Source organism: Stegodyphus dumicola, chromosome 7 (assembly GCF_044657685.1).
Source record: "Stegodyphus dumicola isolate Sdum_Otavi_A_Nest chromosome 7, ASM4465768v1".
In the NCBI taxonomy this organism is placed as follows: Eukaryota; Metazoa; Arthropoda; class Arachnida; order Araneae; family Eresidae; genus Stegodyphus; species Stegodyphus dumicola.
The window spans coordinates 198092190-198110788 of record NC_140774.1 but is presented as its reverse complement, the minus strand read 5'-3'; the positions used below and the strand labels follow the sequence as shown (position 1 = coordinate 198110788).

The window sequence follows — 18599 nt, the reverse complement described above, 5'->3', positions numbered from 1 at the left end:
GAAAAAAACAATGGTACCTAGAGCCATCGAATTTTGAATAACGTTCGTCTCCACCCGAATATGGGTATCCGGAAGCCCTAATTTAGAATTAGTTTTATTATCTACTTAATATTTTTTTAACTTAACGAATTTTTGATTAACAAACTCAAATTTCAAAGCGAGAAATCACGACACTGTACCCCCCCCTAAAAAAAAAATCTCCAGCGCGAGAGACTCTGTATCGGAAATTCTAAAGATATGCTCTTTTTAAACTATTTTGCGATATTGCTGTTGAATTGAATTTTATGGTTTAGGTGCGAAGAGCACGATATTTAATAAATAAAGGTAATACATAAGATGTTAACAATAAAGCCCTTTTGGGCGTAATGTAAAATTTGAAAACTTTTAGATTTTTTTCCACGTATATACATACTATATAACAAAATACGATAGCTGCTTTAAAAAATAATTGGCGACCTCAAAGTTAATATTCTACATTTGGTGATCTCCCCCTAAATTCATCTGTTCTCCCAAATTCGAGATTTTTCGACGTTACGTAATGCTGCTTGAAAAGGGCAAACAAAACTAAAACTAACCAATCATAGCGTGTGTCTGGAATCGCACCTACTCTGATATAAAAATAAATTACGTCACCTTCTTTTGCTAGCTCCCACTTTGCTAATATCTCCTCATTTTGCTTCCCCGTAAGTACCTGCCTGTTAAATTTAAGAATCAATGTAAGCAATTTATCTCGAGATTTCATTATGATTGGATAAATATCTATGCAGATGATTTTATATGTGTAAAAATAAAGACTGGAAATTCTTCATGTTTTGTTAATCTTCATCTGTAAGCCTTCAAGCTCAGCTACGAAGACTGCAAGCTAACTGTTCTTCTATATTCCCAGAATCATGACATCTTCTTATATATAAGCGGCTTGAGTGTTTATTGCTTGCTTGGGTAACTGTAAATTGTTTTATTCCCCGTGCAGTGCAGCGCATGACAGAGAATTATATTATAAGAAAGCTAAGCCGGAAAAATTAAAAATACAAGAGCACGTGTATTTAACATTTAATAAATAAATTTAACATCTATATATAAAAAATCTGATGTGCACACCACATGACTTCCTTGTACAGAATATTAAATTATACGCATTTTTTCTTGCATTTTATTTAAACTTATTAGATTGAATTAAACCTACTTCGCCGACAGCGCATAAACCACAACAGAATAAATGCATTCTTTAAAACTCACTTTGTTTACCATAGCGACACTCTGGCGCTAGGTTTACTTAACAGTATTATATTTCATTCATATTATAACTCAGAATGCACAAAATGTATATCATTTAAAGAATTATCTAATCGTTGCCACATGTTCTATTCAAATACTATAATAAAGCTAGAACTATGTAATACATAAGATATATTGTATAAAAGAAATTAAGCAAACAAAACAAAACAGAAACAATTTTTCACAGACGATTGAGTATTTTTCATTTAATTAATTCAGTTCTCACTTCGCGAGAAGGCAAAAATACATAAAAACTCAAAATATCTATATTAAAAATTACGAAGTAAATCTCAAATGCTTATTTCCTCGAAAAAATTCCAGAAAGAATTAAGCATGATTTAATTGGCAGTAATAAATGAATGCGTTATCTTTGTTGTTGCGAAGCTAAGTTTCTCTAGATTGGGAACAAATCCATAAGTTTCTCTACATTGGGAACAAATAGTCTCCTGTTTCAAATGTAAACATCAATGGCCGCCATTAAAAACAGGCTTAGCGGCAATTACACAACTTTAAAATTGCTGATAATTCTAAAAATATTGCACACAGATTTACTAAAGGCATAAAATCCTTAACCGGAAGATAGAAACAACATAATTCAATCATTTTTAAAGCAAAAAATGTACAATTTACAAACATGTAAGAGTAAAGAAACTGAGATCACTGAGCCGGGTAATAGAGTGGATATATATATATAAATATATTTATATACGTTTGGTGCGGCCGATTGCAACCAAAATACGAGGTGCACATCTACATGTTATAGCAGTCCTACATACAAAATTTCAACGTTCTGAGGCTACTCGTTTTTGAGTTATGCGAGATACGTACGTACGTTCGTACAGACGCCACGAAAAATTCTCTTCAGAATTCATTTTAAAGCAGTTTTATAATTTTTTTGGAGGAAAAGAATATTTTATTCTGTCCTTACATACAGATATGACGCAAAAACATCGTTAAATTGCATTCGATAGCGGTCAAAATGGATATTTTCGTTGAAATATGCTGCCTGAAACTTTTCGCGATTACAATACTTCCTTTTTACTTCGTACAAGGAAGTAAAAAATTCTGGAAATATGTAACCGCCAAAAACCGACCACGATGCAAAAACAAATAAAATGAAATAAATAAATATCTTTATTATATGAGTCTTAAGTGTCTGTTTGTCGCCGATAGTTTAGAGTTGCTTGCGTAACTGTACTAGACAATGCGGTGAAGTTGCCACGGCTCAGGTTTGCCGTTTCAATTGAGAAGTAGACAATTTCCTGTAAAACTTGCCTTTGCTATGACCATCCATAAGTCTCAGTGCCAAACGCTTAAGCGTGTTGGCATTTTTTTACCTGAGCCTGCTTTTGGACACGGTCAATTTTATGTTGCCTGTTCAAGAGTTCGTGAAAGAACGGACGTAAAATTAAAAATAATGGATGGTCCTCTGCAAGGCGAGCTTAAAAGTGATGGAAAGATCTACACAATGTTGTGTACACAGAGATCTTTGACATGCGAATTAACATTTTATTATTTAAATCACCTTTATTTTTTGAGCTAGCGTTGGGGCTCTTAAGAAATGTACCGCCAGTGGTTTCCTTCATTGCACTCTACTTTAAGTAATTAAGCAAGTAGAAGGGGGAAACCCCGTGGGACAGTAAGCAAAGGGGCGTCCTAGCCGCCTGCTGTGGGTAATTCAGTTTGTATTAGCCGACACCTTTGCACAAATCATTTTAATTACAATTCATAATATCTAGAACGGAGGTCATTTCATATGACCTCCGTGCTTTCTAGTATATATATATATTGAGAGCTTTTTTTAATTATTTTACGTTGTGTTTCCATTCATTGAATACATACAATAAAATTTAATTTCTTTTCCAGCAAGACCATGTCCCTTTCTGAACCGGGTACTACAAAAACAAGCAACTTGGGAATAGTCTGCAAAAAGGAGGATCTGAAGGCCATTCTTTGTACAGCCACCAACAAGAAGTTGCCTTTAGCTTCTCCAACCAAACGGCGTCGAGGGCAGACTCCTTTGAGGCAAACAAAATCCGCTTCCTTTGATCCCCCTGAAGACAAGCAACGGAAGAAGGACCCTATTCGAAGGGCTGGTAGTGAAGAATCACGCACCAAGAGGAGCCATCAGTCGTTCGACAACAACGAAGTGCAGCCACAGAACGAAAATGTTCCTCAGCAGACGAAGTCGCAAATGACATCAAACGTTCTGGTGGTGGACAATCTCAATGCGCAGAACAACCACCTCAACTCGATGCTGACCGTGGAGGAGCAACCTTCTTCTCTGCCTGAGAGACTGAGCGAGGGGAGTCTATCTGCAGTGAAGTGGGACGAATGTGAAGTCGTCGATGCTGTGATCATAGGAGACGCTATCGAATCCTTTCTCAAAGGATCCATGTCTGGATCAGAGAAAAAAGTGTCTTTCAGGAGAAATTCTGATAAAAGAGCCAAATCTGACGGGTGATGCTTTTGTTAAGATTTCGTACATTTATTTTTTAGCTTTATATTGCGTTGTTTGTGGTCTGTAAATTAAGTCTTATTTTTCAACTGTAGGCCTAATCCAAACCCATCTGCATCTATAAACAGTTCATAGATAAATTCAAGAAAGAAATAAATAAGAATTAGAAAAAAAAAGGAACTAATAATTAAAATTATGTTTCATAAATGTCAAATAAATGTAAAATAAAAAAGCAAACAAAAGGTAACAATAAAGAACACATTATAAAGAAGTTTGAAGCGTATATTCTGAATTGGTTTTAAACTAAGTTAAAAAATAAATAAATAATTGTAGGAATAAAGTATCGTAACTTCAAAAACAAAATATCTCCCTCCCCCACTTTGAATTGTGTAATATGGGCTCGTGTGTGTTAAATTCTGCCAAATAGGAGTATCAATTTTGAAGCGTAAATAGTTGAAATTTTCAGAGATGTTGGTTTTACGATTTAAATGCTAATCTGACTGCGAAATTCATATTGTTGATGTTCAGGTATTAGCTGACTCTCACTATAAGTTAAATATTATTTTTAATATTTTTCTTAGTTGTGATCTGGAAAAAATAAATAAATAAATAAATAAAATAAAATAAAAGTAAAAATGAATAGTTAAAAAAAAAAAACAGGATAAGTCTTAAAAAAAAGAAATAAATCTGAAATGTTGCAGATTTTTAAATTACGTCCAAAGGGGCGTTTTTTTTAACATTTTATATGTTACATTTATTTATTAAATATCATGTTCTTCTCATTTAAACCATAGAATTCAGTTCAACAGCAATATTGCAAAACAGTTTTAAAATCAGCATATCTTTAGAATTTCCGATTCAGGGACTCATGCGCTGGAGATAAAAATGTTTTTTCTGTACAACCTTGCCATCGCTCGCTTTGGAATCCTTGAGTTTGTTAATCAAAAATTCGTGAAAGTTTTACAAAATAGGAAATCGATAATAAAACAAATTTCAAATTCCAAATTTGGTCCTCCACATGTTCATATTCGTAGGAGGATTACGTCATTCAAAATTCGATGGTTATATGAACCGTTGTTTTATCACAATACGAGAAATATACATACATTTATGCAGATTTTTCGTTATTTAATTTCTTCAAATATAACACAGGGCGATAATACTTTGTGGGAACAGTTTGAAAAGTGATTCGCCGTTTGTAGTGAATCGATGCAAAATCGCAAAACGAAACAATAGTCCTTCAGGAACAAAGTTCCTTTGGACTAAAAAAAAGGGGGGGGAAAGAAAAATTTATTTTAGCCCTTCAAAAATATTTTTCTTTCTGAGAATTTTGCAAATCTGATGACAAACTTCTCTGATCTGATGGCTTTAAACAGAAAATTTTAAAAACAGAAGTACTATCTGTATACCAGACACTTAGTAAATGGCATTATAAACATCTTCTATTAATTATTAATCCTGCAAATATTCATAAAAATTATTCATTAGATGTTTTATAAATTAAGCGTATTTTAAATTATATCATAAATATGTTATTAAAATTTAAAATAAAGAGTTAAATTTAAATTATCAAGATGTACATTTATTGCTTTGAAAGTTTTTAATTTATAAAGCAGTTATTTAATTATTAAATTAAAAAGATAAATTAAAGATCTTATGCTTCGCCGATGGCAGCGGTCTGAGAACTGGTTGTAGACGTTATCGCTTGGAATACCAGCGCCCGTGAATGGTAAATACTATACTGTAATGAAATGTATTAACTCAAAAATTTTGAGAAGACTTCGTCAAAGTTATTCCTAGTATCAGAAGTGTTAATTATATTGCCTGATATCAGCTACATCAGAAGGCATTAGAATAATACGCAGTCGCTATATATGCGAAAGCAAAACTGATATGCAGATAAATATGTATTCCTTTTTCAACTGGTGTTATCTCACAAAAGAATCTAAAATCTTTATTTGAAAATTTGAGGCACATTAGTAAAACTGAAAAGTTAAATAAGCTAAAACTTTTAAGAAAAAGTGGCTTAGAATGAGGTATTAAAAGTGTAACGTTAATACAAATAATTTAGCTAAACTTTTAAAAATAAGAAATGTCATTTAGTTCAGATAAGCATAAAATGTGGCCAAACTATAATTAATTCTCATATACATCTTATCTGACGTTTTTAAAACCTTTTATAAAATTTTCTAAAAATCTGAATAAAATTGCGCAGAGCTTCAATTTTGATACTATTTAATAAACCACACGTATAATTATAGACCACATATAATTAAAATTTTGACATAATTTATAGACCACATATAATTAAAATTTTGACATAATTTATAGACCACATATAATTAAAATTTTGACATAATTTATAGGCCACATATAATTAAAATTTTGACATAATTTATAGACCACATATAATTAAAATTTTGACATAATTTATAGACCACATATATAATTTTTTAAGTATTTAATTTAAAGGCTGGTGTGAAATTGAGCTTCTTAATTACAAATATATATACACCAGTAATATTTGATACTTCTTATAAAATCGCTGCATGTTGGGAAGATTAAATACTCTACTAAATTAATTTGATATCTTTTTAACTGATTTTTAATATTTTATGTGTACGTTTTCCTGTAACATTTAAAGAATTTTTATAATTAGAAAATCATAATTTTCATAACTCCCTTTTGAAATTTCAGAAATATACAGTATTAAACATGCGAAAATATGGGCTAATTTAATGTATTTTCAAATCTTCAGCAGTTTCCAATACACTTTTCAACGCGGTCTGTAAGAAATCTCGCTACTGCTTGATAACATATCAGTTATTAACAACAAAGTCGGAGTTGTTGATTGGTTATTATTATAGGACCTGAAAGTTAAAGGATTGTAACATTGAAGCTTTATACAGTACGGTTTTATACAGTACGCGATAAATTAATGCAAATGGCTGCATTTTAGTGGTAATTATAGTTACACAAACAGTGATACTTATTTTAGTACTTACGTATTAGCACAACCACCTTAATAGAAGTCGCCAAGTTTTCAGAAAGCGCCAAACTCTAGTTACAGTTCTTTACTTTTAACAAACAGGGTTGCCATTTTCCTATTCGTTTGTTGTATTCGAACAGTTTTTAAAAAATAACCAAATTGAAAAACAATGATATTTTTTTAATCTTAAACTCAATATTGAATTTGCCTGCACTGGAAGACATTGCGATAAAAATTCAAAAATACAATATTTTCGCTCGAAATCGGAACCAGTTCCTTTATATCTATTTGAAGCTATCACTTCAGAATTTCTACCGAAACAAACAAAAAACTGTTTATAAATTAGTTTATAAGTCTTTACATCATCCTTTTTCAACCGTAAAAAATAGCTTCAGACTGACCCAAAGTGGTTGCGCTAACACATAAGTGTTATTATCTATCATAACTGGTCTAACAATAAAATAATGACTAGGAAAAACAATTTCGTTGAAATATTTTTAATGTGTGATTCAGTTAATTTTATTTCATTGAAAAAAAATATATGGATCTATTAAATTTCTACGAATAATTAATCCAGTTTTTGCTGAAAGTATTAAACTTTGCCAGAAGAATTCTGGCCTCAATTGCCAGATACCGAAAATATTTATTTGCAAAAATAATTATGCGTAAGAATTCCTTTACTTGCGAACTTAAATGAACATGTAAGTTGGTTTGTGAACTGATACAGTATATCGGTTTATGCAAAGTGTTAGGAATTAAAAGTTAAGTAGAAAATAACGTAAGAAAAATTTCTTACATGCATTTGTTTGTAATGAATCAAATTTTAGGCTTAGGATATGAGGTATTCGAATTCTAAATACCTCAATATTTTAATGTATTGGCATTGGTTGTTTGAAATAGTGTTAGTATATGTCGATCATGCCTGAAATCATGTGATAAAATTATCAACAAAATTACTATTTTAATAGTGATTTATGAAATTTTTTTAATATTTTATATCCGAAAAATGTTCGTATGTATAAAACTTCTTACTCGAGAGTTTGCAAATTAAGGAATTCTTGTTTATGGAAAAAAGAAATTTGATTAAATTTATATTTAAAGCTATTAAATATATTATCTTAAATTTTTTATATAAATACATCGCTTTTTAATCGTATTATATTATAATCATCACGAAATAAGGTAGTAATAATACTGTAATATGCGACATAACTAGCTCTATGAACTCAGCCTTTAACAGCATTTGATTATATTTTGTTAATTGCATTATGCATTTAAAGTCGTCGAATTCTTCAATTTATTTATTTATTTATTTATTTTTATTTTATTTTATTTTATTTTATTTTATTTTTTATACAACCTTCGTGGCTTCCAACTTCTGTCTTTTTCATCTCCCGCCCAGAATATTGTGTATTTTAAATACAGAGAGAAGTGAAAAACAATTTTGAATCAATAAAGAAATACAGACGTTTAATGCAAATATTATTATCCTCCCCCCCAATCTTATGCAAGTAAGACGGTTGCCATTCGAAAAAAATAAACATTTGCTCTTGCCTGAAGAAAAGTATAATAGAACGCTGATCTTATTGAATTAAAAGTGCTTTCTAATTGTTAATTCAGTAACCTTATGTACGCCTGATTATATCAAATTTTTATAATAAAAAAAATCTGAAAGCTTTCAGATTTTACATTACGCCCAAAGGGGTGTTTTTATTAACGTTTTGTGGGTTACCTTTATTTATTAAATATCATGTTCTTCGCACTTAAACCACAAAATTCAGTTCAGTAGCAATATCGCAAAATAATTTCAAAATAAGCATATCTTCAGAATTTCCGATACACAGTCTCGCGCGTTGGATATAAAAGTTTTTTTTTTTTTTTTTTTTTTTTTTTTTCCCGTACAGTGTTGCCATTGCTCGCTTTGAAATCGTTGAGTTTCTTACTCAAAATTTCTTTAATGTCTGACAAAATATGAAATAGGTAATAAAAAAATTCCAAATTAGGGCTTCCAGAGGCCCATATTCGGTGGAGGATTATGTTATTGAAAATTGGATGGCTCTAGGTACCGTTGTTTTAGCATAGAGCGAGAAACATACATACATTTATGCAGATTCTTCATTATTTAATTTCTTTAAATATTATACAGGGCTGTAATATTTGGTGGCAACAGTTTGAAAAGTTAATCAACGCAGAAAGTGAATCGACGCAAAATGCCAAAACGAAATTAACAGCCCTTCTGGCTAACGCCCTTTGGGCAGAAAATGTTAACATACAAATAAGAATTCAGCAGTGGCATACATTCAGAGTTAATATATAAGTTCAGTGGGATATATTTCCTTATTGATTCGTATTCTTCTCGTGTAATTTAAAATTAAGCAAATATTAAATTGGCATGTTTAGTGGCAATATTTTGAAATCAAGGCAGCACTGTAGGGTATGAAACATTTTTATCTCAAACGCGCTAGGCTGTCTATCGGAAATTCTGAAGATATTGCTGTTTTTAAATACTTTTAGTCTAAAGTGGCGTTAGCCTAAATGCTCTCGAAACGTCAACGTATCTGTAAATTGGGGGAAAAAAACCGCTTTGGGTAAAAAAAGCCCGTTTTTATTATTATTTTTCTTTACTGCAGGATAATTATATTATATTCAAAACGTGTGTTAAAAATCTTCGTAACTTAAAAGTCTCAGTATGATAATTCGATTATTTCTATAGTTTTTTAGATTTCAATCTTAAAACTAAGAATCTAATGAAAACAGTCAGCGAGTTAACATACCAAAAAATTTTTAAATCGGGGATTCCTTTTAAAATTCTTCCATGTTATACAATATTTCATTACATTTTTATGTTTGTAATTTTTCTTTTAAAATCTATAGAAGCAGATTTACGGGGAAAATATAAAACACATGTTCACGGAAATGGAAATAAATACTAAATTTTGAAACATTCTGTTAGCTCGAATAGAAAATTTAATGGCGGTAATAATAGCAAAAATCATACATTTTACGTAAATGCATACAGTCATCATCACTATGGCAACCGTAAAGAGAAACGGTAAAAATGCGACTGCAATAACAGCGTAGATGTTGCCATTACTTTTCTAGTACTAAAAATAGATATTTTCATGCAAAGAAAATTGAAACTTATACACATGCCATTTCTTCAATAAACAATTCTCGACGGCTAAATATGAGTCTTACACATATTAAGTCTAAAACTATATTTTCATTATTAATGTAACTATTTTTTTATCTGGGATATTTATAAATGAATTAAAAGGCAACAAATGCGGATTTAAATGGAAAACAGAGTGGCAGCAGAGAAACGATCTGGCATTACTGTTATTAAATTCTAAACTATTTACTATGTCCAGAATAGCAGATTTTGTAAAGCTTTTGGTTATATCCAAAATCATTATCATAACGGTTTAAAAGCTTTTTATAACTTCAAAAGTTATATTTTATTTACATAAAGTATTAATCACTCATTTAATGATAACTGCATAAAAAAGTTATATTTGTTGTTGCTTAATAAAAGGTATATTTGTACAGCCGTGAAATTACATGAGCAAAGAAAATAACGATATAAAATGAAGAATCTGACAAAACTTACCTTAAACTATTTTGTGTTTTTCTTTTTCGAAATAAAAGGCGCTTTTTGTATTCGAAGTAAAACAGCCAAAACGATGCATTTGTTTCTTTTAAGGCCGTACGATCCTTATCCGTATCTCAGTTTTCGTCTTCTTTCAGTCAAGGTATCAGTTGTTGCTGTAAATAAGTACACAAATTCTTTTCACAATAAAGAAATAATTTTTAAATGTATTGTTAATTAATCATAAACTAAATACGTAAGTTATAATGTTGTTAATGCTTTTAATGCCGTACTTTTCTTAATTCTGATAAGGCAGCATCGATTTTTATATAAAGCCTTCGATAGCCTGGTCAGGGAAAAAAAAAAGAAAGCTTTCATATTTTATATTACGTCCAAAGGGGCGATTTTTCTTCAACGTTTTGTGTGTTTAATATCATACTCATCGCACTTATATCATAAAATTCAATTCAACAGCAATATCACAAAAGAATTTAAAAAGAGCACATGTTTAGAATTTCCGATACACAGTCTCGCGCGCTGGAGATAAAAAAAAATCCCCCCTTGTGTAGTGTTACCAATGTTCGCTTTGAAATCGTTGAGTTTGTTTGTTAAAAATTAATTTATTAAAAGTTTTCACAAAATTTGAAATAGATAATAAAACAAATTCCAAAATAGGCCTTCCAGATGCTCATGTTCGAGTGGAAAACTACGCTATTCAAAACTGTGTGTTTCTAGGAACCGTTGTTTTTCCACAGTGCGAGAAACATACATAAGTTTCTGCAGATTCTTCATTATTTAATTTCTTTAAATATAATGCGAGGCTGTAATATTTGGTGGCAACAATCTGAAACGTCGTTTGTAGTGAACCAACGCAAAATGCCAAAACGAAATTAATAGCAGCCATTCTGGGCAAACTGCGCTTTTGTGCTAAAAAAAAAAAAAAAAAATTGTAACAAAAGCAAATAAATGACATAAAACGCTGAGATATACACTCATGTCCATAAATTAAGGATAATGCAAAATCAGGCAAAGGAACAGTTAGAAGTAAAACAAATTTGACTTATTTGTAAAGCTTATTTATTAAACAAAAGGTAAAGAGCAAAAAAAGATGCTATATGTTTGATATTATTAAAAAAATTAGCGATTTTTTCTCCCTGGAGCAAATTACAAAAAAACCCTATTTACAAAAAACCAATATTACATGGTTAGTATGATTGTTAATACATTGTATGTCTCCCAGACGATGCAATACAGTCCGCACAACGCCTAGGCATGCTGAGTATCAAATTATCGATCTGATCTTGGGGGATATTACACCACTCAAAAAGCAAGGCTCTCGAAGTTCCGGTAGACATGTAGGAGGAGGTTGACGGGCTGCAACTCGTCGGCCAAGCATGTCCCACACGTGCTCTACTGGATTCAAGTCCGGTGAGAATGCTGGCCAGTCCATACGGGTGATATCCTCCGATTGAAGGCATTCGCTTACGATGTTTGCACGGTGAGGACGGGCGTTGTCATCCAAAAACACAAATTGTGCTCCCATGGCGCCCCGAAACAAACGTACATGTTGTTCCAGAGTGACGTCCCGATAGATTTGGCTTGTCATGGTTCCAATTTGAACATGCAGGTCAGTTCTGGAACCCAGAATAATTCCACCCCAAACGAGCACTCCAGCACCACCGTAACGGTGTCGTTCAATGATGTTTTCTTGGTGGTAACGGGTACCTGGAGCTCTCCATATGAAAGTCCGGCGAGAATCAGACTGCAAGCTAAACCCGGACTCGTCGGAAAATATCACACAAGCCCACTGTTGCGGTGTCCACAATGCATACTCTCTACTCCAGGCTAACCGCAGGCGACAGTAAGTTGCAGTAAGTGGAACGCATCTGACAGGTCTACGAGCATATAGACCAATCTGCCCTAAGCGTCTGTACACGGTTTGCCTTGAAATTGTCGTACCAGTGGCTGAAGAGAGCTGACGAGACAGGTCTGAGGCTGTGCTCCGCCTGTTTCTTTTGGCAGTAACTGCCAAATACCGGTCCTCATTCGGCGTTGTAACTCTGGAGCGACCTGTGCTGTAACGTCTACTCACATTACCATCATCTTGGAATCGTTGCCAAAGCCTGGAGATGACACTCTGGTCAATTCCAAGTTCGTCTGATACTTCCAGTTGGGTACGCCCATATTCCAGACGGCCGATAATTCTACCACGTAAAATGTCATCCAAATGCGTCCTTTGTGTCAAAATTATTCGGTTATTGCACTGAAATGCTTATAAAGCGCCTGCGAACAAGTTTACTTCTTTGCCTGTATTCCCTATATATCACTCTCTTACACTCTCGTCATTGTGACGTACCATCGGTGTCATCTGGTTACTTCCTGAAATTTGCATATTATTCTTGAAGATGTGTGTAGTGATTTTACAGGTGATATATTTATTTTAGAGTTCGATTTCCGCGTGACTCCGAATTATCCTTAATTTATGGACATGAGTGTATTTAAGAAATATTATTCTTGTTGACAGTTGCTTGTAAATTAGCCACTGGGATTCATATTGTGTTTCTCAATATCTAATAGTTTGGCGCCACAAGTGATCGAGTTGGATTAGGTCTTCGATCCCAGGTGAAAAGGTAGCTGCATACTTGGTGTTCACCATGTATAACGGGGCCCAGCGGTAAAGTCTCTGAACACTGGTAGTTCGGTCCGAGGTTCGAATTTCGCGAACGGACCGGCAGCAAGGGCGTTTTCGTGGTTTTTCCCATGTGTAAAATGTATACGAGCCAGTTTCCCTTAGAAAGTCCTCCACGAAGGCATTCCTTTCCTTAGGCAGATAGCCGTCGAGGCTTTGTATTAATTTAATAAACCAGACCAAAGCATCGCCATGTGTAACGTCAATATGAACCATTTTTCTTAGAATTATAAGGTATTTCTCCCGCCTTCTTGGCATGCCTTCGTGGTGTGGTGGTCTGCACGTCGGGCGCATATTTCAGACGTCCGCGGTTCGATTCCCGGCGAAGGCGTTGCATATTTTTAACCTTTCCTGCTTCTCAAAAAATCCTAATGCCTCTACAGATTGTCCTCCCCTTTAGCAAACTGCTCTTGTATGCTTCGTCATAATCAGGTAACCTAACCTAACCTTAATTGTTTGTTGATTAGATATGAACTTCCAAGTTAAGGTCAAGCCATTGGATGCCATGTAACAAACGCGGGAAGAAATGTCCTCCCCCCCGTGCTATTTTAAAAGCATGACATGTATTTAAAATTGGAGAAATACAATATATTTTAATTGTCTAAAACTATAAAATTTCCTTTTTTCTTTCGTGAAAGGAAAATGAAATCTGCTATCGAATTTATGTGGTTGCAAGCTCAGAATTTTACTCAGTCAACTTGGTATCTTCATGAAAAACTGTCTTAGTATCTCGCTAACATTGTAAGCTGAATCTCGCTAACATTGTAAGGATCTTAAGTTTTACTAACGTTTATTTTATTTTAAATCTTTACTATCACTTCTTATTTTCTACTTCCGGCCAGAATTATAAGCGTTAAGGTTTTTATGCAAAGTTTGTCTGGCGAATGCCAAGTACTTAAGTTGTGTCTTTATGCCAAGCGAGAGAGAGGAAGCAGTGAGTCGAAGCAGGCCGCTTACCTTAGGAGTTACGCAGTTGCTTGTTGCCTTCCAGGCCAGAGGTTTTAATCCTCTTGATAAATTTTAAACGTATTGTAGTGTTCACAGTTCTCTGTACTACATACGCTTCCTGTTAATATAAGGCCAATCTTCCACGTTTATTATTTTAAAGTTAAATTAGAGTTTAGTTCTATTTTTATATTTTTACGTTAGACCCCAAGTAGCGGGTCGGTGTATTCCGAAGTACGGAAGTTTTTGTAAATAGAGAAAATAAAGGGTTTTGTATACCCTTCTTGTGTATCCTGTCTACTTCCCACAATTAGTGAACATAGCTTTATTAAGCTCTCTGTTCCGAGTCAGGTCCTTGCATGTTCCCGAAGAAGGTAAGAAGGAATATTGACCCTGATAACATCATGCATCGGAAAGACCGAAAAATTTCATGCAGTTTCTACTTCAACTGCTTAAAAACGAATCCAAATTAATTATCAGCATGCAATGGTTTATTTAGCCTTAATTTTTATAATCACTATTGTATATTACGTGCTGTCAAAAATGCGTCAAAATGCATACGAACGAAGGTAAGAGTTACGTATCTTTTATCCACGAAACTTAATAATTTAAGAAGAAACATACTCGTAACCTTAACTATTATATACGGCACTTTAAGTAACAACATAACTTCATTTATGAGAAGTAAAAATGGACTCACATAAAGTGCATCGGCACCACTGCGCGCAATTTGAGTTTTATCAAAAGGGTGTGTGGATATAGGATCTCCCCACCCTTTTTGATAAAACTCGAACTGGAAACAGAAAATGGGATGTCGATTAGTGAAACTTTAATAAGATGTGAAGGTACTATTACACCTGCCGATGTTTCTGAGAAATGTTGTAAAAGGTTTAGAAGTAGCGAAATTGATATTAAAGGACTAACTACTACGTTTAGAAAGCTTGAAACAATATGCGATCAAATTACGTTATAAAGAACCGCCTTAAACATTACGTAAGTGATAAGTGACGGAGGACGTGGGCACTGTTCCTTTACCTTAATGGTTAATCAGTACAGCACCACGTCCGCCATTATCCAGAGCCGCCGTGTCCCTTTACCTTAATGGTTAATCAGTACAGCACCACGTCCGCCATTATCCAGAGCCGCCGTGTCCCTTTACCTTAATGGTTAATCAGTACAGCACCACGTCCGCCATTATCCAGAGCCGCCGATGGGGTTCGGATAATGGCGGACGTGGTGCTGTACTGATTAACCATTAAGGTAAAGGGACAGTGCCCACGTCTCGGGAATATAATTAAAATAAATGTATTTAACAATTCCCCAAACGTTTTTAAACTCCTGATATTTCTGCCAGCTTGTGGCGAATTGAATAATAGCCTTACTTTGTTAGTTTTCGTATCAACTACATTTACATTGGGGGGGGGGAGCTCCTTTACTTAGTTGTTGGTGTTGTGACTTATCTTACCTGTCTGACATTTTAAATTCATCGCGACAAAGAGTACAAGAAGATTACATCTGCTTTCGGCTAGAGCCTTAGATACTATATAGATGAGAGTACGATTTTGCCCAGTTCTACATCAACGGTGAGGAAGAACACCCCTGGGAGGGATCCAAGAGTTTTCCACCCCTCTTCCCACACCTTTGCTTTACTTTACCCCACCGACAGAGCAGCTGGTCCGCTTGGAGATGGTGTTTCAGCCTGTTTAAGCCCTGCCAGTGATTCTAATTTTGTACGCTGATACGCCATATCTTGAAAAAATCTCATGTCTGAACCACGTGACTTCCTTGTACGGCGTATTAAATTATGCACATTTTTTGCTGCATTTCATTTAAACTTATTTCGTTAGAGATAAATTTCTCATTTACTCAATTCAGTTCTCACTTCGCGGCAAGGCAAAAACACACAAAAACTCAAAACATCTTCATTAAAAATTGTAAAATACATGAATACCTAAAACACCGAAGAGAGTTAAAACCGTTAAAAAATTTTTACAATTAAAATTAGAGTTTAAATTAATTAAAATTAGGCAGAAAAAGAGATTTTTCGGTGCACACTTTTGACCCCTCTCGACAAAAAGACACTGAAGTTGGTGCAGAAACTGACTTAATTCACTATGCTACTAAGTTTCAAATGTAAACAAATGGCGGCGTCATTATGCTTAGTGGAATTTAAACAACTTATAAATTGTTGATAATTCTACAACTATTGCATGCAGATTAACTAAAGACCTTAAAACCTTAGCTGGAATGTAAGACCAATATAATTCAATCACTTTTAAAGCAAAAAATCCGCAATTTACCAACATATAAGAATAAAAATACTTAGCTCAACGAGCCGGGTAACAGAGTGGTATATATATACATATATTTATATACGTTTGGTGCGGCCGATTGCAAAATACGAGGTGCACATCTACATGTTATAGCAGTCCTATATCCAAAATTTCAACTTTCTGAGGCTACTCGTTTTTGAGTTATGCAAGATACGTACGTACGCACGCACGTACGTACATACGTTCGCTAAGTTTCTCTAGATTGACAACAAATCCACTAGTCTACTGTTTCAAATGCAAACAATCAATGGCCGCCATAAAAAAAAGCTTATCGGCACTTAAACAACTTTAAAATTGTTGATAATTCTAAAAATATTGCATAAGATTTACTAAAGGCATAAAAATCTTAACTGGAAGATAAAAACAACATATTTCAATCATTTTTAAAGCAAAAAATGTACAATTTACAAACATACAAGAGTAAAGAAACTGAGATCACTGAGCCGGGTAACAGAGTGGATATATATATACATATATTTATATACGTTTGGTGCGGCCGATTGCAAAATACGAGGTGCACATCTATATGTTATAACAGTCCTATATACAAAATTTCAACGTTCTGAGGCTACTCGTTTTTGAATTATGTTAGATACATACATACATACATACGTACGTACAGCCGCCACGAAACAAAATCTCTTCAGAATCAATTTTAAATCAGTTTTAATTTTTTTTTCGGGGGGGGGGAGGAGTGACTTTTATTCTATCCTTACGTACGTCACGCAGAAACATCGTTAAATTGCATTCGATAGCGGTCAAAATAGATATTTTCGTTGATATATGACCGGAAATTTTTCTCGATTACAATACTTCTTTTTTTACTTCGTACAAGGAAGTAAAAAGGCAAGTAAATAGTAACCATATATTAACCATGTAAACATATATTGCTGCTGTACGCGGGAGAGTGGTATAGCAGTTGCTAAACAATGTAAGGTTGAGTAGTTTGTACCTGATAACTGTGTAAACAGATGGCGCTGTTACTATATAAAGTTGAGTAGTTTAAAGCTTCAAACTGTGTTAGGTATTGTAAAAATGGAGCTGCTAGCTCTAAAGTAATGTAAAATGGATGTTCTGCGTGACTTTTGGTGCGGCCGATAACAATTAAAAAGGGAGGTGCACAACTACATAGCAGTCTTATATACAAAATTTCAACCTTCTGAGGCTTCGCGAGATACATACGTACGTACGTATAGACGCCACGGAAAAAAAAACTTTTAAATTATCTAATCTATCGAATCTATTTTAAATTAATTTTATAATCGGTTTTGGGGGAAAAGAGTCCTTTACTCTGTCTTTACGTACAGATGTCACGCAAAAACATCGTTCAGTTGCATTCGATAGTGGTCAAAATGGATATTTTCTTTGAAATACGGTACACGGAATTTTTCGTGATTACAGTACTTCTTTACTTCGTACCAAAGTAGTCAAAAGGTTGGAAGCCACGCAGGGTTTTGAGTTCTGACTTTTTAATTAATTTTTTAATTGTTTGTTTTCTTTAAATGAAGTGAGATTTGTCTTTCTATTATTGAGCTTTCCATTACATGTTCTAAGCGCGCCAAATAGTCGTTGGGCAGGTCCCAACAACTGCTTATCTGTGAATTTTCTTAGAAATGTTAACGCATTTATGTGAACAAATAGTTAGCTTACACGAGAGAGTTTGTGTTAATATAAACAAACAGATATTTAAATGTGACTTTAAAACTGCCTCCTGATTTTCAGCTTACCTCAACATGCAGTGGGTAAAAATGGGAGAACTATTAACAAAACATATCGGAGGTTGTTTTAAATGAATATAGTTCTATTTATTCCAAACAAGCTACTAATTTAGTGTGGAGAGACCCACAGCAAGAACATTCGAACATTCAAACGTAGCTTGTCTTTGTATGTGCTGAGCATATATCTGTGTTTGTCAATTTTTGTTACATGAATATATATATATATATATATATACTGCTGCTAGATTTGTTACTCTTGACCGACGAAAAAAAATGGCAGTTCGTTTACAAATTGTAGATCTATCTATATGATGGAAAGTCATGTATTTTAGTTAACTAGCACAATAAAGATACTGTGTTATAATGTTTGGATGTCCTTAATCTTTAATAATTACACTTTCTATAAAAAGTACACAGACATGTGTAGATATATATACATTTGCCTCATCAAAAATGCTATAACCATCACGCAATACTTGAAGTGAGACATAACTTTTGACGCAGATATTAAGAAGTAAATTTCGGAAAATTTATTTTAATTTTAAATGATTTTGCATCTCTAAGGTTATTAGTTAAAAAAAAAAAAAAGGTTTCAGATTTTAA

The 18599-nt window shown here is 33.5% G+C and overlaps 1 protein-coding gene across 2 annotated transcripts in view; it reads left to right on the top strand.

Annotated features, from left to right (window-relative positions):
- Positions 1-18360, top strand: part of LOC118190007 (uncharacterized) — a 67795-nt gene extending 49435 nt beyond the window's left edge. For both annotated transcript variants that reach the window (XM_035360689.2, XM_035360690.2), the window contains exon 4: positions 3142-18360. In XM_035360689.2, the coding sequence (XP_035216580.1) occupies positions 3142-3739 (598 nt within the window). In that variant the 3' untranslated portion in view covers positions 3740-18360. The remainder of the gene's footprint in view (positions 1-3141) is intronic.
- Positions 18361-18599: the final 239 nt, after the last annotated feature.